Source organism: Capra hircus, chromosome 14, assembly GCF_001704415.2.
Source record: "Capra hircus breed San Clemente chromosome 14, ASM170441v1, whole genome shotgun sequence".
Lineage (NCBI taxonomy): Eukaryota > Metazoa > Chordata > Mammalia > Artiodactyla > Bovidae > Capra > Capra hircus.
Window position 1 is genome coordinate 7599312 of NC_030821.1, and position 26070 is coordinate 7625381.

At 37.0% G+C, this 26070-nt stretch overlaps 1 protein-coding gene across 1 annotated transcript in view; it reads right to left on the reverse strand.

Annotated features, from left to right (window-relative positions):
• Positions 1-26070, reverse strand: part of MMP16 (matrix metallopeptidase 16) — a 382552-nt gene that overhangs the window by 141994 nt on the left and 214488 nt on the right. The window contains exon 4 of the mRNA XM_005689258.3: positions 14630-14934. Coding sequence (XP_005689315.1) covers positions 14630-14934 — 305 coding nt within the window. The remainder of the gene's footprint in view (positions 1-14629; positions 14935-26070) is intronic.

A 26070-nucleotide genomic window follows, 5' to 3' on the forward strand; every position in this document is an offset into this window, starting at 1 on the left:
ACCCTTCCAACTTGAACTGAAGAGATAACATTTGGGAAAGAATATAGTTAAGGTTGAAAATAAATGAGGGTGAGTCAGGTTAGTTTGACTTAAATTATATCAGTTGATAACAAACCGAGGTAATAGGAACTGTTCCTTAATGCTTCCTTAATGATTCCTTTACTTTGTCCCAGTGACTTGGACCAGCTAACCTCAGGCTGAAATGTGAAGTATTCTACTTCAAGTCTTTTTATTACTTGACTAAAATGATTATTTTATATTTATTGAGAAGATAAAAAAATATGATCTATTCTGTCTGGAAATGCTTGTTATTAGATACCTCATCTCTAGTTTGGTTTCATTTATTATGTAATAATTCATTATGCTCTTAAGATACTAAAGTAAATGTACTTTATATATTTGAAGACCACAACTTACTAATAAAATAGGTAATGATTAGGACAAGTTTGGTAGGCTGATAGATACAGACAGGGTCTTGAGAGTTAAGTAGAACTTCATGATAGGAGTGATGGGCATAAAATGCATCCATTTTTCCCCCAAGACAAGAATTCATGAGCAAACAATGAATAAGGTAAGGCAGAAAAGATCTGTGAGTATAATTACATAGTCTTTCAGTCATGAGTGCATGGTCTTATGAAGAGGATTCAGGTCAGAATACTGGAGAGGGTAGCCTTTCCCTTCTCCAGGGGCTCTTCCTAACTCAGGGATCGAACCCAAGTCTCCCACATCCCATGCAGATTCTTTACCAGCTAAGCCACCAGGGCACATGCAGAGGATAGACAAAGTCAAGTATGCCTCCTCATGGGGTTGTGCTCATTTGTGTCTGAATATTTGCGACCCCATGGACTGTAAATTTCCAGGATCCTCTGTTCATGGGATGTTCCAGGCAAGAATACTGGAGTGGGTTGCCATTTCCTTCTCCAGGGGATCTTCCCAACCCAGGGATTGAACCCATGTCTACTGCATTGCAGGTGGATTCCTTACCCACTGAGTCATCGAGGGAAGCCCATAATTACATAAATGGACTTCAATTTAAGATTCATGATTATCTGCTAAGGCCAAGGGGAATGAGGTTGAAAGTTTAAGGTAAATTTGAAGGTGCAGCTAATTTATCATTTTCTGTGTCTCCTCGGTGAGAAATAAACCACAAAACAAAAATGAACATTTCTCCTGTGTGTTTCTATTAGGCAAAAAACATTAATTTGTTGTTCAGTCACTCAGTCATGTCCTACTCTTTGCAATTCCGTGGGCTGCAACATGCCAGGCTTCCCTGTCCTTCACCATCTCTCAGAGCTTGCTCAAACTCATGTCCATTGCGTCGGTGATGCCATCCAACCATCTCATCCTCTGTCATCTCCTTCTTCTGCCTTCAATCTTTCCCAGCATCGGGGTCTTTGCTAAAGAGTCAGCTCTTCACATGAGGTGGTTCAAGTATTGAACCTTCAGCTTCAGCATCAGTCCTTCCAATGAATATTCAGGGTGGATTTCCCTTAGGGTTGATGGATTAGATCTCCTTGCAGTACAAGGGAAATCACAGGAAAAACTAACCAAGCTGATCACATGGATCACAGCCTCATCTAACTCAATGAAACTATGAGCCATGCCTTGTAGGGCCACCTGAGATGGATGGGTCATGGTGGAGAGTTCTGACAAAACGTGGACCACTACAGAAGGGAATGGCAAACCATTTCAGCATTTGTGCCTTGAGAACCCCATGCTGCTGCTGCTGCTGCATCGCTTCAGTCGTGTCTGACTCTGTACGACCCCATAGATGGCAGCTCACCAGGCTCCCCTGTCCCTGGAATTCTCCAGGCAAGAGTGCTGGAGTGGGGTGCCATTGCCTTCTCCAATGCATGAAATTGAAAAGTGAAAGTGAAGTCGCTCAGTCGTGTCCGACCCCTAGCGACCCCATGGACTGCAGCCTGCCAGGCTCCTCCGTCCATGGGATTTTCCAGGCAAGAGTACTGGAGTGGGGTGCCATTGCCTTCTCCTTGAGAACCCCATGAATGGAATGAAAAGGCAAAAAAACGTTAATACCACTCATCTAAATTTTTTGATTAAATCACTGCTGCAAAAAAAGGCTGTAAATGAGAAGCTTCATTAGGTAAAAATATTTTAAGCCAGAGTTTTTCATTGCTGATTTAATACAAAATCATAAAATATTTTTAATATATCATAGATACATTTTGTTGTTAGTATTTCCTTTGGCACTTTTCTAGAATGAGCAAATCTACTATAACCAAATGCATATCAATTTCCTTGATTTTATTTTTTACCAATATGCATCTTTTAATAATCAAATTATAAGTATGAAGTGGCTATTTAAAAAAAAGGTTAACATGGCAAATGAAAGGAAAGTTTTATCAAAGTATCAGTTTTTCTTTAAGGAAACCTGAATGTAGTATGCACACATCCATATATATACTCACATACACTTGCACATTTAGAAAACTTACAATATGAAATAAAAAACATGCAAAATGTGGTTCACAAAGGTAAGATACAATCAGAGAAAGGAGAATTTAAATTGAATACTTTGTATATGCTACAGATTAATATAATATTGGATAAGCTTAGAGTGAAATTCCATTTATATACTGAAAAATATAGTTTAAGTAAATAGGAAATAAGTTGTGATTTTGCAAATCTTTATATAATAGTAACATATTACTTAGACAACTCTTACAGCTCTGAAATTGAATACCTTGGTGTATAATCAGAAACAAATATTTACTTTTGTGCATGAACAAATTTAGAACTATATATATCCAAGACATAATTTGAGACTGATCAGAATTTTTAAAAATATCTATAAGGAGTGAGTTTGATAAATTTAAACTAGAATTGCAATAGAGAAGTAATCAAAGCCTCTTGCTCTTGGGTAGGGTGTAGTCACCATTTGAATAAGTCAAATTGTTCGCATTTGAATAAGTCAAATCTTACAGTTGAGAAAGCATAAATAAAACATACGCTTATATGTTTTATTTTGTACAAAAACCTCATTTAAAAAATCCACTACTTCCTTTAGAGTGCTTTCAAACAGTATTCTATTTTTAATACTTTGTAATTTTCTAGTATGTATTTTGTATTAAAGGATGGTATAGGAGATAATATTGAACAGAAGTCACGCACCAGTTTCAGTAGAAAATTCGCCCTGAACAGATTCAGACTCAAGTCTTCATATTTTCCTCCTTGAATCCTGCAACCTGAATAAAATGGTCTAAAGCATAGGTGTGCTCACTTTATTCTGTTGTTAAAACTCACTTGGTGAATTCTGCCTGGTAAGTTGCTTCAGTCATACTGAACTCTTTGAGGCCCTATGGGCTATAAACCACCAGGCTCCTGTCTCCATTAGATTCTCCAGGCAAGAATACTGGAGCAAGTTGCCATGTCCTCCTCCAGGGGAGCTTTCCGACCCAGGGGCTGAACCCACATCTCTCGGGTCTCCTGCACTGGGAGGTGGGTTCTTTATCACCACTGCCACTTTGGAAGCCCTAATGGGCCACAGTGGAACTCAGCTTCATCAACTTGTCACTAAATAATTTTAACAACTTAAAACCGAACTTAGTAACTTAACTTTTCACGACTAGCTACATTTAATTCTCTCCTTTTCTAGACCAGTGGTCTCAACTGAAGGTGATTTTGCCCCCACCTTCCCCTAGTGGACAGTTGGGAAAGACTGGAGACAGATAAGACTGGTAGATGTTTTTGGTCGTTTATAATGGAACTTGCTACTAGCATCTACGGATAGAGGGCAGGGATGATGCAATTAATGTGTAGGAAACTCTTTCTTGACCCCCAAAATTATCTGGCTCAAAATGTCAATAGTGCTGAGGTTGAGAAACTGTGTTCTAGACAGACATGTCCAAATTATTTTACATTCTGTGATTTTTTCCATATAGTTTCTTTGTCTCAGTATTTCCTTCTTCCAATTTCTCTGTCAAAATTTAATAATCTCTCAATTCAAACACTTTTTTTTTTTGCATGAAAAATTCTATTCAATGCAAGTGGCATATTTGATTAGGATCTGTACTGTTAGCAAGACCCTTTCTATAATATAATTCTGACTATGCAATAGTTGACACAAGTAAAACAGTATCCGTAACAGACGTAAATTATGAAGCACAGCATAATAACATAACCTGAAAATCCATTATCCCAACTACAAAATAAGTTATTTCTGACTCCTTTATATCTAATTATATACTTTGGCCACCTCATGCAAAGAGTTGACTCATTGGAAAAGACTCTGATGCTGGGAGGGAATGGGGGCAGGAGGAGAAGGGGACGACAGAGGATGAGATGGCTGGATGGCATCACTGCCTCGATGGACATGAGTTTGAGTGAACTCCGGGAGTTGGTGATGGACAGGGAGGCCTGGCATGCTGCGATTCATGGGGTCGCAGAGTTGGACACGACTGAGCGACTGAACTGAACTGAACTGAATATATAGTTCATATTTCATTCTACTTCCTTTAGAGTTAATCACTATGCTTAAAATTGTGACATCTTCCCTTTGCTTTGAAAAGCATATTTATATGCCTGCATCTTGTTTTGCTTCTTTTTGAATCTTAGAGCAAATGATATCATATTGCATCTAGACTTCTGCAGTTTACTCTTTTTACTCATTATTGTGTCAAGAATCATCTGTATTGTTAGCTATAGCAGTAGTAACTGTACTTCCCTGCCACTTGATTGTCCATTTTAAAAATAAATAAATAACAGTTATATATTTATTCTTTTGACAAACATATTTCCAAGTCCTGTTTTGCTGTTATGTATGATCCTGTTATGAAGCCATACTTGTGCATGTGTACTGGTACAGATGGCATTTTCATCTCAGGGGACTGGAATGCAAAAGTAGGAAGTCAAGAAACACCTGGAGTAACAGGCAGATTTGGCCTTGGAGTACAGAACAAAGCAGGGCAAAGGCTAATAGAGTTTTGCCAAGAGAACGCACTGGTCATAGCAAACACCCTCTTCCAACAACACAAGAGAAGACTCTACACACGGACATCACCAGATGGTCAACACCAAAATCAGATTGATTATATTCTTTGCAGCCAAAGATGGAGAAGTTCTATACAGTCAGCAAAAACAAGACCAGGAGCTGACTATGGCTCAGATCATGAACTCCTTATTGCCAAATTCAGACTTAAATTGAAGAAAGTAGGGAAAACCACTAGACCATTCAGGTGTGACCTAAATCAAATCCCTAAGGATTATATGGTGGAAGTGACAAATAGATTTAAGGGAATATATTTCATAAACAGTGCCTGATGAACTATGGACGGAGGTTCATGACATTGTACAAGAGACAGGGATCAAGACCATCACCAAGAAAAAGAAATGCAAAAAAGCAAAATGGTTATCTGAGGAGGCCTTACAAATAGCTGTGAAAACAAGAGAAGTGAAAAGCAAAGGAGTAAAGGAAAGATATACCCATTTGAATGCAGAGTTCCAAAGAAGCGGCTTTAGCTTTATGTGAACTAAGAACTTCCAGATGTACAAGCTGGGTTTTGAGGAGGCAGAGGAAACAGAGATCAAATTGCCAACATTCATTGGATCATAATTAAGCAAGAAAATTTCAGAAAAAAATAAATCTACTTCTGCTTATTGACTTTGCTAAAGCCTTTGACTGTGTGGATCACAACAAACTGTGGAGAACTGTTAATGTGATGGGAATACCAGACGTCCTCACCTGTCTACTGAGATACGTGTAAGCAGTCAGGAAGCAACAGAAGTGGACACAGAACAACTGGCTGGTTCCAGATTGGCAAAGGAGTACCACAAGGCTGCATATCGTGACCCTGCTTATTTAACTTATATGCAGAGTACATCATGTGAAATGCCAGGCTGGATGAATCACAAGCTGGAATCAAGACTGCTGGGGAAAATATCAGTATCGCTGGGAAAGGCTGAAGGCAAAAGAGGCAGGGCAGAGGATGAGATGTTTGGATAGTATCACTGACTCAGTAGACATGCATTTGCACAAAAGCTGGGAGAGAGTGAATGACAGAGGAGCCTGGCATCCTGCAGTCCATGGATTCGCAAAGAGTGGGAGTCACCTTAGAGACTGAACAACAACAAATTCCCTGACTGCCCAGTTACCCTGAGTCTTTTCTGTGTCTTCAAAAATGCAAGACAGATTGATCTAGACAATATTCCCACAGACTATAGCACTTTTAGGTCTCTTGGTAAATCGGTCTGGCAACTATCCCTTCCTGTTCTCAAATATCAAAGTCAAAAACCCGAGAGCATCTGAACATGTTATGTAGTCTCGTGTATACAGCTGCAAAATAAGCATAAAAGTTGGGGAGGTGGCAAGTGGCTGAGGCCTAGGTTTACTCTTGGGAAGCCTGTATTTGCACACCAATGACAAAATCTCTCTTATAGAAGGTTAAATTTCTCTGGCTTGCATCAGGCATGTCCCTTGACTCAAGCATCTTAAACTTGGCCCATTCAAATAATTTTTGGGATCAGATATAGAATTTGAGCATTCCACATTTAAGGATTATATAAGGATATTGGTCAGTATTCTTCAGAGAAACACAGTCGATAGGATATACATGGCTATATTACAGTAGTTCGTGAGGTTATTGAGACTAAGAAGTCCGATTATCTACTCTCTGTAAACTGAAGAACCAGGGAACCTGAGGTATAATTCTGTTTGAGTCCAAATGCTCAAGAACCAGGAGTTCTGAAGTATAAAATCAGGAAAAGAAGTACTTTTTATGTGTTTTAGACCAAGAAGGGAGACAGAATTCACTTTTTCTCTTCTGTTTTACACTGCCCCTCAGTGGACTGGATCATGCCTGCCTACATGGGTGAAGGAAGATCTTTACTCAGTCTACTGAATCAAATGCGAATCTCTTCCAGAAATAACCCACAAACACATCCAGAAATAATATTTTACCAGCTCTCTGGGCGTGCCTTAGCCCAAGCAATTTAACACATAAAAATAACAATCATAATCCAACATCACTGGAGATGGTGACTGCAGCCATGAAATTAAAAGACGCTTACTCCTGGGAAGGAAAGTCATGACCAATCTAGACAGTATATTAAAAACCAGAGACATTACTTTGTCAACAAAAGTCTGTCTAGTCAAGGCTTTGGTTTTCCCAGTAGTCATGTATGGATGTGAGAGTTGGACTATAAAGAAGGCTGAGCGCTGAAGAACTGATGCTTTTGAACTGTGGTGTGGAATAAGACTCTTGAGAGTCTCTTGGACTGCAAGAAGATCCAACCAGTCCATTCTCAAGGAGATCAGTCCTGGGTGTTCATTGGAAGGACTGATGCTGAAGCTGGAACTCCAATACTTTGGCCACTTGATATGAAGACCTGACTCATTTGAAAAGTCTCTGATACTAGGAAAGATTGAGGGCAGGAGGAGAAGGGGACGAGAGAGGAGGAGATGGTTGGATGGCATCATCGACTCAATGGACATGAGTTTGAGTGAACTCTGGGAGTTGGTGATGGACAGGGAAGCCTGGCGTGCTGCGATTCATGGGGTCACAGAGTCAGACACGACTGAGTGACTGAATGGAACTGAATGATGCAATTTATTTAAGGATTTTGATGTCTCAGATGAACTATTTATCATCATCTCTCTCTCCTTAGTTTTTATATAGACTAGCCCAACAGCTCTGAGCACCTCCTGATTACCTTCTGACTTTACAAAGTCACCTTTATACTAATAAACACAGCCAATGCAAGGCATTCTTTTTGCTAATAGAATAGCTAGTAGAACTGATGGTAAAATAAGCTATGCATCTATATATTTCTCAGTCATAGTTCTATACATTATTTTAATACATAAAATTTCTGTTTGGAGATTATCAGTTGGGACTCCCATGACTGTGGTTAACTACTATTCTTTGTGGTAAGTTCATGTTTACATTGATTTTACCACTTAAATCGTATACTGTAGCCAAGGAAACCATATGATAATGATGACCAAAATGAATTTAAATATTTTGTTAGAGTTAAATTTTCCACCCCACGTTCAGCCAATGCATACTCTTCAAAAACCATATCACAGTAATACTTTTCTATTTAGAATTACTATGCAGATATTTTGCTTATCCACTCCATTAAAAAAAAAAAAAAAGGCCTTCGGTGTGGGGAAAAGGCATTATAGTTACTAAAGGTGAGTGTGGGGGTGTATGCCTTTATGTATTTTAATGTAATTATTGCATAATTCACTTAATGAGTATTGGATTGAGTTTTCAAATAGTATCATGACTATAAGTAAATTGATAGGAAAGTGGATAATAATGAATTAGGGAGTACTGGCAGCCCCAGCCTAAGTCACTGTTTATCTCTTTAGAGGCAGACAGAATTCCAATTGCCTTCATTAACTGAGCAATATGCTATGGAGAATGAGCTTGGTCCTTATCAAGAGGCTCTTTCATTTACATTTTTGCTAAACTTTCAAGTTTCTCTGTTTTCTAGGTGCTTAAGAGCTCTGAATAGGAGAGAAAAGAAAATTTTCAGGTAGGTAAGCCAGGGGACACTGGAAGACTAAAGAAACAAAAAACAAAAGTATTAATGAAGATGTCAGAATTGTGCCTGTATATTTGTGATTCCAAAAGACAGCCTTACAGCGAGAAGCTAGAATGGACGGACGCATTTATCCTCCACATGTCCATCAGTGCCGCAACAAAGCGGGAGGTTCCCCTTGATAAATGATCAATACTTCACAGGACATTGCCCTAGCCACCCTGCTGTTGCTGGTTAAAAGTGTGGATTTCAACGAAGCAGTAAATCTTTATGGTGTTAGATCTTGAACAGTTAACTTCTCCCTTAATCGCCTACAATTCTGAACACTATTATTCTGCAGAATCATTTTCTTTAAGCTCACTCAGTAGGAAAAATATACTTATTGGACCAGTAAAGAAACATCAATGTTTTAATCCAAATGAAACACTAAATATTAAACAATTGTTTTGTTTGGGTTTTTAAGGATATGCACATGGACAAAATTATTATACTTCTACGGCATAAGTGAAGAGGCAATCAAATGTATTAATACATGTGGCTATTGTTCAATCAGAAAGACTAGAGATCTCTTCAAGAAAATTAGAAATACCAAGGGAACATTTAAAGCAAAGATGGGTTCGATAAAGGACAGAAATGGTATGGACCTAACAGAAGCAGAAGATATTAGGAAGAGGTGGCAAGAATACACAGAAGAACTGTACAAAAAAGATCTTCACGACCAAGATAATCATGATTGTATGATCACTCACCTAGAGCTAGACATCCTGGAATGTGAAGTCAGGTGGGCCTTAGGAAGCATCACTACGAACAAAGCTAGTGGAGGTGATGGAATTCCAGTTGAGCTCTTTCAAACCCTGAAAGATGATGCTGTGAAAGTGCTGCACTCAATATGCCAGCAAATTTGGAAAACCGCACTGGCCACAGGACTGGAAAAGGTCAGTTTTAATTCCAATCCCAAAGAAAGGCAATGCCAAAGAATGCTCAAACTACTGCACAATTGCACTCATCTCACAAGCTAATAAAGTAATGCTCACAATTCGCCAAGCCAGGCTTCAGCAATATGTGAACCATCAACGTCCAGATGTTCAAGCTGGATTTAGAAAAGGCAGAGGAACCAGAGATCAAATTGCCAACATCCGCTGGATCATCGAAAAAGCAAGAGAGTTCCAGAAAAACATCTATGTATGCTTTATTGACTGTGCCAAAGCCTTTGACTGTGTGGATCACAATAAACTGTGGAAAATTCTGAAAGAGATGGGAATACCAGACCACCTGACCTGCCTCTTGAGAAATCTGTATGCAGGTCAGGAAGCAACAGTTACAACTGGACATGGAACAACAGACTGGTTCTAAATAGGAAAAGGAGTATGTCAAGGCTTATATTGTCACCCTGCTCATTTAACTTCTATGCAGAGTACATCATGAGAAATGCTGGGATGGAAGAAGGACAAGCTGGAATCAAAATTGCCGGTAGAAATATCAATAACCTCAGATATGCAGATGACACCACCCTTATGGCAGAAAGTGAAGAGGAACTAAAAAGCCTCTTGATGAGAGTGAAAGAGAAGAGTAAAAAAGTTAGCTTAAAGCTCAACATTCAGAAAACGAAGAACATGGCCTCTAGTCTCATCACTTCATGGGAAATAGATGGGGAAACAGTGGAACCAGTGTCAGACTTTATTTTTTCTGGTCTCCAAAATCATTGCAGATGGTGACTGCAGCCATGAAATTAAAAGACGCTTACTCCTTGGAAGGAAAGCTATGACCAACCTAGATAGCATAGTCAAAAGCAGAGACATTACTTTGCCAACAAAGGTCCATTCAGTCAAGCCTATGGTTTTTCCAGTGGTCATGTATGGATGTGAGTGTTGGACTGTGAAGAAAGCTGAGTGCCGAAGGATTGATGCTTTTGAACTGTGGTATTGGAGAAGACTCCTGAGAGTCCCTTGCACTGCAAGGAGATACAACCAATCCATTCTAAAGGAGATCAGTCCTGTGTGTTCTTTGGAAGGTATCATGCTAAAGCTGAAACTCCAGTACTTTGGCCACCTCATGCAAAGAGTTGACTCATTGGAAAAGACTCTGATGCTGGGAGGGATTGGGGGCAGGAGGAAAAGGGGGCGACAGAGGATGAGATGACTGGATGGCATCACCAACTTGATGGACGTGAGTCTGAATGACCTCTGGGAGATGGTGATGGACAGGGAGGCCTGGCGTGCTGCGATTCATGGGGTCTAATAGTTGGACACGACTGAGCGACTGATCTGATCTGATTTGCATCAGTGATTCTGTCCCGCCATTTCATCCTCTGATGCCCTCTTCTCCTTTTTCCCTCCATCTTTCCGAGCATCAGGGACTTTTCCTATGAGTCAACAGTTTGCATCAGATGACCAAAATACTGGAGCTTCAGCTTCAGCATCAGTTCTTCCAGTGAATATTCAGCGTTTATCTCCCTAAAGATTAACTACTTTGATCTTCTTGCAGTCCAAGAGACTTCCAGGGGCCTTCTCCAGCACTACATTTCAAAGACACCAATTCTCTGGTGTTTTGCCTTCTTTACAGTCCAGCTCTCATGACCGTATGTGACCACTGGGAAGACCATGGCTTCGATTATATAGACCTTTGCTGTCAGCGTAATGTCTCTGCTTTTCAACACACCGTCTATGTTTGTCATTGTTTTCCTGCCAAGAAGCAACCGTCTTCTGATTTCATGGCTGCAGTCGCCACCTGCAGTGATTTTGGAACTCAAGAAGAGGAAATCGGTTACCACTTTCACCTTTTCCCTTCTATGTGTCAGGCAGCAATGGGGCCAGATGCCATGATCTTTCTTTTTTATTTAACATTCAATTTAAAGCCAGCTCTTTCACTCTCCTCCCTCACCCTCATTCAGACGCTCTTTAGCTCCTCTTTGCTTTCTGCCATTAGAGTGCTATCATCCATATGTCTGAGGTTGTTGATGTTTCTCCCGCCTGTCTTGATTCCAGCTTGTAACTCATCCAGCCCGGCATGTCTCATGATGTGCTCAGCGTATAGGTTAAACATACAGGGTGGCAGCAGACAGCCTTGTGGTACTCCTTTCTCCATCTTAAACCAATCAGTTGTTCCAAACAGGGTTCTAACTGTTGCTTCTTGACCCACATACAGGTTTCTCAGGAGATGGGTAAGATGGTCTGGTATTCCCATCTCTCTAAGAACTTTCCAAGATATATGAACTGAGTTAAAAGTCGGCAGACTTGATTGTACACGTCCAACTCCTATTTCCTATGTTTTAATTCTTTCCCATATATATATTCCTAGAAAGTCTTCAATCACACAAACCACATAAGCATTCATAATACCAATCATACTCAACTCAGTGGGAAAATTCTCATTTCCTATGTCACTTGAAATGCCCCTATACCTTAAAAAAAAAAAAAAAAAAGACAAACAGTTTTAAAAAGCATTGGTTCATGTCTGGAAAAGTTCAGGTAATAGAAGATACATTTAAAGGATCTGTGAGTCTTTCTTGATGATTTTAATATTTTAAGAGAAAATAAAGACCATTTAATAGGCATCATTTCCTTATATAGATTTTTTGAAATTAAATTTATGAGGCCCTAAAGTCAATACAGCTTCAAAGATATAGACATAAAATGTTTTTAACAACTAGACTCATTATTGGAATAAAATAAAATTTTCTCTTTTCCGAAGTTTAGAAGAATATCTTTTCCCTGAATGCAGTTTTTCCTGTGTCAGCAAAACTCTACCATTATAAGTGCTACTTTTCTCGATCAGTTAGGATGAAAATATTTTTCCATTATTCAAAACCATTTAAGCAATTGCCTTGAGGAACTGTGAACTACTTCATTAGAATGCCTGTGTGATATTAATAAAAATAAACATTTTATTTTAAATGAATTATGTATCAAACCACTATGGGCCAACTATCATGTTATAAATATTTTATTTTTATATGCTCAGGTATAGAATAAGCCAAACATGCCTGAATATAAAGCACTGCTCCTTACAATATTTTCAGCGCTGCAATGCAAGATAAAGAATGAAATCAAGTGTAGAGGGTGTTAGCAGTTTCTTGAGCGAATCATCAGTTAGCCAGGAATATACATCTGTTTGACTCCAAAGTATCTGGCTTTTCATTGCACTATAGTGAATTCTCCCAGCATAACTGCCATTATTCTTCAAACCAGTTCTTAAAAGTGAAATCATAATTTTATATTATAGAAAATACACCTATTACAATAATGCAAGAGATCATCTTGTTTAATAGTAGGCTTTGCATTTCCTTTTGGAAAATAGGATGTTAGTTATTATATTTTCTTTCTTTGAAATTTAATGTTATTTTAACTTTAACCCAATCTAGTTCATTCTATTAATAATGTATTTGAACCCTGCCTGATCTAAAACTGCAAAGATATTACACTAATCCAGCTAGCTAAGTCTTCTAATGAACTAACAAATCTTAACTTGATGCCTGGGCTTAGCTCATCAAGGAGGGATTTATAGTTTTACAAATGGATTAGTTGTCATTAAACAATACATACTTGAATTTTAAACATTTTATTGTGGTGAAAAAGAAAAATGTTTGTCTTGATTATAAGGATTATGGAGATGATGATTTATGAATCTTATAAATCTAGAATTTGTAATTCTGTGAATATTTTTAAAACACAATTGGAAGTATGAATTGTTTCCTAGAAAGAAACACATGCTTCCTGTATTAAGTAGCCATATTTTTAGCTGTTGAGCTTTTTTTTGTTCTGCCCAAAGAATTTCATTGACATTAATTATATAATAATAAAGACATTAATATTCAATGAATGAGAATTTTTCAACATATATTTTTATCCTAACAAAGAGAATTTCTTTATATAATTATTAAAATACATTCATGAAAAATATATTCTTTTTTATGCTAATACTTTTTTATTTGATCAGATTTTTAAAAGCCTCATAACAACTTGTTATATTGTTTTGGTAAAATGCTTCAAATCCTCTTTTAAAATGATAAAGTATAAAGAAACAAACATTTTTAACACTCTTGTTTCTATATTCTTGTTGCAGGCACTGTGTTAGGTACTAGACACCTAAGTTAAAATTGGTTTGTAGATTATAAGAAAGAACATTGAAGTCTAATGAAAATTAGTAAGAATGTCCCCACCCCCTAAATATATGTCAGAGAGATTTCTGCAACTATAATTTTTTTCATAGATCTAGACGTAGGAAAGGATTAATAGGGGTATTTAACACAACTTTTTCCAAATGTGTTCCATGGAACCCTATTATAGAAGACAGTAGTAGTTTCACGAAATAAATAAATGCTTCTTGTGGTCAAATAATCATGGTGCAAAATCAATGGTGGAGAAAACTGCTGGTGGCTTAGCATGAATCAAGGGAGTGGTGCATGCAAAGTAAAAAGTCTGTTTTGAAGAAAACCTCTTGGGGAGTTTTTTGAGTTGTAGCTGAACTAGCTGAGCTTTTTTATTTTTTCATTATTTTTGCATATCAGAATAATTCCAAGGATTAGAAAACTGATAGATGTGTTGCAATGGAGTTGTAAGAATCTGGTTTCTATAAAACTAAAGATATCATACAAAAACAATAACTTATGTAATTGTATTGGATTGGGAGACCAAGGAAAGAATAAGACACAAAAAAGAAGCAGACAAATTTTACAGATTAGAAAGGTGATAATGGAAACCACCCCAAATCACCCCCCACACACACACAGAAAAGATATGGTGGAAGTTACACCACTAGTGTCAAACAAGGTTAAGTTTCAAGTGGAAACACTGGAATTAAGTGTTAAAAAACAGTAGAATTTGCTTAATGCATGTCTCATGACTTGAATATTATAGAATCTTCTAAATGACTTTTTATAGAAAATAAAATTCAATTTAGAATATTTATACAGTACACTATAAAGGTTTAATCTTTAATCAAAGCCACATGAAAAATTACTATTGTGTAAAGACTCATACATATTCTTGTTGTAAAATGCTATAAAAGGCCTCATATTGTTTGGTGATTTTAAAAACAAATTATTTGTTGAGCTTAAGTTTATAAATTAGAAAATTACTTGGGCATTCTAAAAAAATAAAATAAAATAATAAAACTATGCACTTACCATCATGATTAGGATTTCCTAGTGTCCATGGCTCATCTGAGTCAAAATGAGTATCTCCCCCAATTCCTGGTCCAGGGAAATAGGCATGTGCCAAAAACCCTCCCTCTCCATCAAAAGGAGAACTGTCTCCATGAAAGCCAGATGCAAAAATGATGGTTATATCCACATCACGTTTGCCATTTTCTAATTCACTGTAGGGAACTTCCTCAAATGTCAGAGGAGTGACATTCTGCCACACGTCAAAGGCACGACGAATAGCTTTACGGGTTTCAGGGTCTCCCACTTTTGGAGTTACGTTCTTTATACTGAAATTTAGAAAAAAAAAAAGGATAATCAGTATGACATTATATATAATTTGACCTATTACACATTGACTTTTTAGAAATTTTCATCACTTCAGCTGAGAAAAGAAATTAGAATATATCTCTTAGTAAGTAGGGAAGAAACTAATTCTTTCTCTCTGTAGCTAGATTTCACTATGCTGGGTCATTAAATTCTCAGCAGTATAGTATTCATCTACCAAGGCTATAAGAGATCTCTTCTGCAGAATGGTTAACACTGGGGTAGTTATATCAATCATCACTTTGTCTCCTGAACAATAATAGAAAAGCGGCTTTGCTAAATGATCAAACAGGTACAGCAGTTTTAAGCTGAAATAAAAAATTCAATTTCTGTACAGTGATAATTTCTTTTAGGGGCACACTATTGTGTACACACATTACTTCCAAATGTCTTTATGCTCATATTATGAACAGTGAACACAAAGTTATTTCTGTTTTTAAATAAAAGGTCAGTTAACTAGTTTCTGATGTCGACTGTTCTGTTATATATTTAATTATTCATAGTCAAAGCCATGTGAGTGAATAGCTCTTTAATACAAATATTTAACAGTTATATGAATTTATTTAAAGAAGTAACTTGGACACTATTACCTTATTTTTCTTGAGGCTAATAACATATGGGAAAAATTATAAATATTTTTTTCTATTTAGCACTAATTAGATATTTATCTTTTATCACTTATTTTACTATTTTCTAAATAGAACATAAACAAATATATATGTATATATTTTAGTATTTTATATTGTGGTAGTGTAAGTTCATATATCTTTGCAAAAATTAAAGAGCAAATTTCACACGGGTTATAAATAAGTTTCAGACCATTTCAACCAATAATTTTACACGGATGAATCCATGAGTTTCACTAAGGGAATATCTTAATGCATAGGAGAGCATAATATTCAGATTAATATTATTATTTTATTATTTCATGGAGGCTAAATGATATAAAAATTATGATGTCTCTTTTACAGCTATAACATATACAGGATCTGAAATTTTAAATAGCAAAAATGACTTTGCTATTTTCAACTATTTAGCTGTATGGAAAAATATTCAGGATATAATTTGTGGTGGTAAAATAATACACAGATTGTATTTCAACTATCTGTAACTATGTCAAGATAATTACAAACATTAGGCAGAAAATTAACCATTTACCAAAAAAACCCCACTTAATTGAGCATTTACTGTGAGCCAGGTGAGTATTTCACACCTGTCATAGAAACAAAGGATCTGAGATGAATTTAGAGAAAACTCAGAATGGTAGAACTAGTTTGTAACCCAAATATCTTCACTCAAGAAGCAATTATATTAAATTCTCATGTAGACTACACAACTAAAACAAGGTTTACACTATTTTCTAATCCATATTATAGACAAGGCTTATAATGACTATTTGATGATAAATATCATCTATTATATACAAGGAAAATAAGGAGGCAAATCAAGTGAAATAATTTATTTTTAGTATAGTTGTTTTACAATGTTGTATTAGTTTCAAGTGAACAGGAATGTGAATCGGTTATACAGATACATATATATAAGCTTTCTTAGAATCTTTTCCCATATAGCCAGATAGAGTATTGAAAAGAGTTCACTATGATATACAGTAAGTTATTAGTTATCTATTGTATATATAATAGTAAGTATATCTCAATCCTTATCTTCCAATTTACCCTCCCCCATTTAATCCCTAGGAACCATGTTAGTTTTTTACACCTGTGATTGTACTTCTGTATTGTAAATAAATCCATTTTTACCTTTTCTTTTTTTATATAGATTTCATACATAAGCAATATCATATGATATTTGTCTTTCTCTGTCTGACTTACTTCACTCAGTACGACAAAGTTTAGGTCCATCCATTTTCCTGCAAATGACATTCTTTTGTTCTTTTTATGGCTAAGTAATATTCCATTGTATATATGTACCCCTTCTTCTTTATACATTTCTCTGTTGATAGAACTGAGGTTGTTTCCATGTTTTGACTATTGTAAACAGTGTTACAATGAGTATTGGGGTGCATATATCTTTTTGAATTATGGTTTTTCTCAGGGTATATTCCTAGGAATGGGATTGCTGGGTCACATGTTAGTTCTATTTTTACTTTTTTAAGGAATCTCCATATTATCTTCTGATGCTAAATTCTGATGCTGTAAAGAACAATATTGTATAGGAACCTTAAACGTTAGGTCTATGAATCAAGGTAAATTGGAAGTAGTCAAACAGGAAATGGTAAGAGTGAACATCAACATTTTAGGAATCAGTGAACTAAAATGGACTGGAATGGGTGAATTTAATTCAGATGACCATTATATCTACTACTGTGGGCAAGAATTCATTAGAAGAAATGGAATAGCCATCACAGTCAACAAAAGAGTCTGAAATTCAGTACTTGGATGCAATCTCAAAAATGACAGAATGATCTCTATTTGTTTCCAAAGCAAACCATTCAATATCACGGTAATCCAAGTCTATGCCCCAACCAGTAATGCTGAAGAAGCTGAAGTTGAGTGGGTCTTTGAAGACCTACAATTCCTTCTAGAACTAACACCCAAAAAAGATGTCCTGTTCAGTACAAGGGACTGGGATGCAAAAGTAGGAATTCAAGAGATACTTGGAATAACAGGCAAATTTGGCTTTGAAGTACAAAATGAAGCAGGGGAAAAGCTAATAGAATGTTGCCAAACAGAATGCACAGGTCATAGCAAACACCCTCTTCCAAGAACACAAGAGAAGATTCTACACATGGACATCACCAGATGGTCAACACCGAAATCAGATTGATTACATTCTCTGCAGCCAAAGATGGAGAAGTTCTATACAGTCAGCAAAAACAAGGCTGGGAGCTGACTGTGGTTCATATCATGAACTCTTTTTTATTTTTTTAAGGAACTTTTCTTCAATATAAATTTATTTATTTTATTTGGAGATTAACTACTTTACAATATTGTATTGGTTTTGCCATACATCAACCTGAATTCACCATAGGTATACACCTGTTCCCTGTCCTGAACCCCCCTCCCTCCTCCCTCCCCATACCATCCTTCTGGGTCCTCTCATTGCACCAGCCCCAAGCATCCAGTATCATGCATCGAACCTGGACTGGCGACTTGTTTCATATATGATATGATACATGTTTCAGTGCCATTCTCCCAAATCATCCCACCCTCTCCCTCTCCCACAGAGTCCAAAAGACTGTTCTATACATCTGTGTCTCGTTTGCTGTCTCACATACAGGGTTATCATTACCATCTTTCCAAATTCCATATATATGCATTAGTATACTGTATTGGTGTTTTTCTTTCTGGCTTACTTCACTCTGTATAATTGGCTCCAGTTTCATCCACCTCATTAGAACTGATTCAAATGTATTCTTTTTAATGGCTGAGTAATACTCCATTGTGTATATGTACCTCAGCTTTCTTATCCAATCATCTGCTGATGGACATCTAGGTTGCTTCCATGTCCTGGCTATTATAAACAGTGCTGCAATGAACATTGGGGTACATGTGTCTCTTTCAGTTCTGGTTTCCTCGGTGTGTATGCCCAGCAGTGGGATTGCTGGGTCATAAGGAAGTTCTATTTCCAGTTTTTTAAGGAATCTCCACACTGTTCTCCATAGTGGCTGTACTAGTTTGCATTCCCACCAACAGTGTAAGAGGGTTCCCTTTTCTCCACACCCTCTCCAGTATTAATTGCTTGTAGACTTTTGGATCGCAGCCATTCTGACTGGCATGAAATGGTACCTCATTGTGGTTTTGATATTCATTTCTCTGATAATGAGTGATGTTGAGCAAATTCAGACCTAAATTGAAGAAAGGAGGGGAAACTGCTAGACCATTCAGATATGACCTAAATCAAATCCCTTAAGATTATACAGTGGAAGTGACAAACAGATTCAAGGTTTTAGATCTGATAGACAGAGTGCCTGAAGAACTATGGACAGAGGTTCATGACATTATACAGGAGACAGGGATCAAGACCGTCCCCAAGAAAAAGAAATGCAAAAAGGCAAAATGGTTGTCTGAGGAGGCCTTACAAATAGCTGTGAAAAGAAGAGAAGCTAAAGGCAAAGGAGAAAAGGAAAGATACACCCATCTGAATGTGGAGTTCCAAGATGAGCAAAGAGACATAAGGAAGCCTTCCTCAGTCATCAATGCAAAGAAATAGCAGAAAACAATAGAATGGGAAAGGCTAGAGGTATCTTCAAGAAAATTTGAGATACCAAGGGAACAATTTCATGCAAAGATGGGCACAATAAAGTACAGAAATGGCATGGACCTAACAGAAGCAGAAGATATTAAGAAGAGGTGGCGAAAATACACAGAAGAACTATACAAAAAAAGATCTTCATGACCCAGATAATCATGATGGTGTGATCACTAACCTAGAGCCAGACATCCTGGAATGCAAAATCAAGTGGGCCTTAGAAAGCACCACTATAAACAAAGCTAGTGGAGGTGATGGAATTCCAGTTGAGCTCTTTCAAATCCTGAAGGATGATGCTGTAAAAGTGCTACACTCAGAATGCCAGCGAATTTGGACAACAGCAGTGGCTACAGGACAAGAAAAGGTCAATTTTCATTTCAATCCCAAAGAAAGGCAATGCCAAAGAATGCTCAAACTACTGCACACTTGCACTCATCTAACGTGCTAGCAAAGTAATGCTCAAAATTCTCCAAGCCAGGATTCAACAGTGCATGAATGTGAACTTCCAGATGTTCAAGCTGGTTTTAGAAAAGGCAGAGGAACCAGAGATCAAATTGCCAACATCCACTGGATCATCAAAAAAGCAAGGGAGTTCCAGACAACACATACTTCTGCTTTATTGACTAAGCAAAAGCCTTTGACTTTCTAGATCACAACGAATTGCGGAAAATTCTTCAAGAGATGGGACTATCAGACTGTCTTACCTGCCTCCTGAGAAATCTGTATGCAGGTCAAGAAGGAACAGTTAGAACTGGACATGGAACAATGGACTGGTTCCAAATTGGGAAAGGAGTACATCAAGGCTGTATATTGTCACCCTACTTATTTAACTTCTATGCAGAGTACATCATGAGAAATGCTGGGGTGGATGAAGCACAAGCTGGAATCAAGATTGCCAGGAGCAATATCAGTAACCACAGACATGCAGATGACACCATCCCTATGGCAGAAAGTGAAGAAGAACTAAAGAGCCTCTTGATGAAAGTGAAAGAAGAGAGTGAAAATTTTGGCTTAAAACTCAACATTCAGAAAACTAAGATCAGGGCATTCAGTCCCATCACTTCATGGCAAGTAGATGGGGAAACAATGGAAACAGTGACATACTTTATTTTTTTGAGTTCCCAAATCACTGCAGATGGTGACTACAGCCATGAAATTAAAAGATTCTTGCTCCTTGGAAGAAAAGCTATGACCAGCCTAGAAAGCATATTAAAAGCAGAGACATTACTTTGCCAACAAAGGTTTGCCTAGTCAAAGCTATGGTTTTTCCAGTAGTCATGTGTGGATGTGAGAATTGGACTATAAAGAAAGTTGAGTGTGGAGGAGTTGATGCTTTTGAACTGTGGTGCTGGAGAAGATTCTTGAGAGTTCCTTGGACTGCCAGGAGATCCAACCAGTCCATCCTAAAGGAAGTCAGTCCTGAATATTCACTGGAGGGACTGGTGCTAAAGCTGAAACTCCAATACTTTGGCCTGATGCAAAGAGCTGACTCTTTGGAAAAAAACACTGATGATGGGAAAGATTTAAGGTGGGAAGAAATGGGGACGACAGAGGATGAGATGGTTGGATGGCATCATAGACTCTATGGATATGAGTTTGAGTAAACTCCAGGAGTCGGTGATGGACATGGAGGCTTGGTGTACTGCAGTCCATGGGGTCACTGAGAGACACGACTGAGTGACTGAACAGAATTGATACTATCCTCCACAGTGGCTGTACTAATTTACATTCCCACCAAAAGCAGACGAGGGGGGCCACTCCTCCACATCCTCTCCAGCTTGTGTTGTTTATAGAATTCTTGATGATGGTCATTCTGACCAGTGTGAGGTGACACTTCTTTGCAGTTGTGATTTGCATGTCCCTAATGATTAATGATGTTGAGTATGTTTCCATGTCCTCTCTGGCCATCTATATGTTTTCTTCAGATAAATGTCTATTTAGATCTTCCACCCATTTTCTGATTGGGTTTTTTAATTTAAATTGAGTTTTATGAGCTGTTTTTTATATTTTGGAGATTAATCCCTTTACAGTGGCTTCATTTGCAAAGAGTTTCTCCCAATTTGAGGGTTGTCTTCTCTTTTGTTTATGGTTTCCCTTCCTAATTACCTGATGGCTGATTGGGCACACAGATTAATGTTTTAACTTTGAAAGTTGTCTAATTTTCCTTGCAGTCTTATATTTTCTTTTCACCTTATCAGACTGCAGAAGCAAGCATTTTTATGATTCATTATTTCAAAGAACATACTACATCATGGGTACTGCTTTAGGTGCTAGACATATAACTGTGAATAAGTCTCTGATCTTGTAGATCTTATTTTAGTGATAAGAGATACACAACAAAAATACAAATATATATGGTTATAAATGAGCGGTGAGGAGGTGAGATGAATAGACGATAAATGGGATATCAGTGACAAAAGGAGCCCCACATGCCTCAGACTGAGTTTCCAGCCAGTTCAGATAATGCGGCTGCTTAGCGAACTGGTGCAAAATGACTGCTCAGGACAGTGATATGAATTGAAAGAGAATTGGCAGGGAATGGGTTATATTCTGTGAAAGCAAACCACTGGAGAGTTTTAAGCAGAGAATATTCTGGTATTATTTCAGTTTACGAAGATCACTTTGTAACCCCATGGTCTGCAGCCTGCCAGGCTCCTCTTTTCATGGAACTTTCCAGGCAAGAATACTTGAGTGGGTTGCCACTTCCTTCTCCAGGGGTCTTCCCAACCCAGCGATAGAACCCAGGTCTCCTGCATTGCAGGCAAATTCTTTACCATCTGAGCCACCAGGGAAACCTGGGTTATTTTGTGTGAAAGCAAACCACTGGAGGGTTTTAAGCAGAGAAGTATCCTGGTATTATTCCAGTTTACAAAGATCACTACTCCTCCTGAAACATGACAAGGGGGACAAAATTGGAAGCAGTGAAACATTTTGGAAGTTTAAGCAACAGAAATTAGAGACATGTACTAGAGAGGCTATCATGGAGACATGAAGAGTTAGACCATTTCAGTATACACTCTGCTGATAAAATTTTAATGGGAATTAGTGTTGGATTGAATGTGTAATGGAGAAACTGCTTTATTTTCAAAAACAGGATAACTTTACTATAAAGAAAATAAATGAAATTGTATTGGTATGATATACATATAAGTATACAGTAGTTCTGAGAAAAATGAAGCAATATAATCAAGAATAATAAATGTGGAGTACAATTTGGACTTGAAAACACATCATTATGTTTTTCAAAGCTATGCACTGATGAGTTTCCAAAATGTGCTTAACTACAATATTTGTGATGTCATTAAAAAATACAAGACACAAGTATCTTTTCAAATCACAGTTTTCTGCAAATATATGCCCAGGGATGGGATTGCTGGATCATATGGGAGTTTTATATCTTTTTTAAGGAACCTCAGGGCTATTCTCCATAATGGTTGTAGCAACTTACATTCCCACTTACATGCACTCCAGTGTTCCTTGCAGCACTATTTACAATAGCCAAGACATGGAAGCAACCTAGATGTCCATCAACAGAGGAGTGGATAATGAAAATGTGAAACATGTACACAGCGGAATATTACTCAACAGCAACATAGAATATCATTTGCAGCAACACAGAGGGCCCAATGAAGTCAGACAAAGAAAGATTAACTTCATATGACATCACTTATGTGTGGAATATAATAAAAATTATACAAATAGACTTTTTACAGAACAGAAGTGGACTCACAGACCTCAAAGTCAAACTTGTGTTACCAGGGGGCAAACATGGGGGAAAGTGATAGATCGGGAGTTTGGGATTTACATAAACATGCTACTATGCATAAAATATATAACTAAAAGTGACCTACTGTATTATACATGGACGTCTACTCAATATTCTGTGGTGGTCTATGTGGGAAATGAACCTGAAGAAGAATACACACACACACACACACACACACATATAGTTTCACATTATTGTAAATCTGAAACTAACAGATAACTGTAAATCAACTCTATTCTAATAAAAAATAATATATATATATATGATACATTAGTACACTTCAAAGTTACAGCTGGAATTCTGAATTAGGTGCACACAAAAAACAATTTAGAAATCTGTATGCCATTAAGAAATGTATCTTGTATTTACTAATAACTGAAATAATTAAGGGTACAGAGAGATCATGTGATATTAAAAGTAAACTAACACTGTTATTCTTGATATTCTAATATATAATGCATAAAATTGCTAATATGTATTTGCAAAAATATGATACAGTAAAATAAAAAAAATCATATTTGAAAAACAAAGTGATTTAATTTTAAAGTGCTTTATCTTTTTTGGCAGAAATAGAATGGCTATAGTTAACATTTTTTATTTTAATAAGACAATATTTTCAGTTTTTTAATTGTCTACTGGGCATTTTCATGATGCTATCGTAGTGATTCTCTTAAACTTTCAGTTTGGTAAGTTTTGTAAACTTTACCCTATAATCAGATCTTACACAACACTACATAATAAAATTGACCTAAAGCGAAATTTAAGGACATCATTTTTCATCAGAACAATTCATACTGAAGGCAAACTATGTTAACTTATTTTTAAAGTTACTGTTAAAAGTCAGGATTCTCTAGTTTTAACTTCACTGAATCGATACCAATTCACTGAATTTAAAAAAATGTGTACTAATAATGGAGTATTTCTCCTTCCTGCTTTAACAGAGTGATGAATCTTTTCCAAAATTAGAGTATCAGTTTCTCTGTAATATGAAAGTAAGAAAAAAAAGTAAATATTTTGGTGTTTGGTAGTATATACTAGACAGCATATGAAAAAGCAGAGACATTGCTTTGCCAACAAAGGTCCATCTGGTCAAAACTATGATTTTTCCAGCAGTCATGTATGTGAGTTGGACTATAAAGAAAGCTGAGCGCTGAAGAACTGATGCTTTTGAACTGTGGTGTTGGAGAAGACTCTTGAGAGTCCCTTGGACTGCAAGGAGATCCAACAAGTCCAATATTATATTATATATATCCAATATTATAAGTGTATTACAATATAATACATTTATATTATATCCTAAAGGAAATCAGTCCTGAATACTCATTGGAAGGACTGATGCTGACGCTGAAACTCCAATACTTTGGCCACCTGATGCAAAGAACTGACTCATTGGAAAAGACCCTGGTGCTGGCAAAGACTGAAGGTGGGAGGAGAAGGGGATGACAGAGGATGAGATGGTTGGATGGCATCATTGCCTCAACGGACATGAGTCTGAGCAAGCTCTAGGAGTTGTGATGGACAGGGAGGCCTGGTGTGCTGCAGTCCATGGGCCGCAAAGAGTTGGACACAACTGAGTGACCGAACTGACTGATAATATACTAAAAGTTTAAAAGAAAACGTAAACTCTGCTTTTACAATCATCAATAGAAATGCAAAAATTTATTCATGATAAGTGAAATATTAAGTTTACCTCACTATTTCTAGGGTAATTTTTTAAAATATGAGAATTTGATATTTAAAGAAACAGTAACTTTGGGGAGAAAGACTTACTAACGTAACTGTACCAAAACTATAGGAATTATTTTTCTGTATTGGTTCTGTAAAATGAATTATTGTGAAATGTAAAATTATCATACATTTGTTCATTTAAACAGAAGTTACAGGAAATGTGAAACAAGGACATTGACAAAGGATTCATCACTTTCAAATAAACTGTAGGTACTCAGGAGACAGTAAATATTATCCAATGCCTAAAATTCTTTTGTAAAGTCAGAATTCTCTAGTTTTAATATATTGGATGCATACCAACTCTCTAATGTAATTTTATATACTGATAATGATTATCCTCCATAAAGTTAAGATATAGTGATAAATCTTTTTAAGATTTTGAGTGTTTATCTCATTTCAATATAAGAAAAAACTTGAATACTTTGACATTTAGATAAGATTCAGAGGGTATATGATATACTTATGTCAACATATTTTGGTATGACCAAGTTGAAATAGCTTTTTTACTCAATTTAGTAGAGAAAAACAGTTGTTCAGAAAAGCAGTATCATTTTATTAAAAATGACTGCCGTCTATGGTGTCGCTAAGAGTCAGACACGACCGAGCAACTTCACTTTCACTTTTTCACTTTGAAGCATTGGAGAAGGAAATGGCAACCCACTCCAGTGTTCTTGCCTGGAGAATCCCAGGGACAGGGGAGCCTGGTGGGCTGCCGTCTATCGGATCGCACAGAGCTGGACACGACTGAAGCAACTTAGCAGCAGCAGCAGCAGCAGCAATTAAATGGAATTTATTATACCCAGGAAAATAGACAACTGGTAAGAAAGAGTAAAAATAATAAACTACATATTTAAATTATCAGCAGATCCTTATCCAGAATGTATCGAAATATTCTATCAGAGGACAACTAAATAGATTAATTTACATTTATACATATTATGCTTGTATAGTTGATGTGGCTTTATTTTGTGTTTTTTTTTAATTTTTTTATTTTTTTAATTTTAAAATCTTTAATTCTTACATGCGTTCCCAAACATGAACCCCCCTCCCACCTCCCTCCCCACAACATCTCTCTGGGTCATCCCCATGCACCAGCCCCAAGCATGCTGTATCCTGCGTCAGACATAGACTGGCGATTCAATTCTTACATGATAGTATACATGTTAGAATGCCATTCTCCCAAATCATCCCACCCTCTCCCTCTCCCTCTGAGTCCAAAAGTCCATTATACACATCTGTGTCTTTTTTCCTGTCTTGCATACAGGGTCGTCATTGCCATCTTTCTAAATTCCATATATATGTGTTAGTATACTGTATTGGTGTTTTTCTTTCTGGCTTACTTCACTCTGTATAATCGGCTCCAGTTTCATCCATCTCATCAGAACTGATTCAA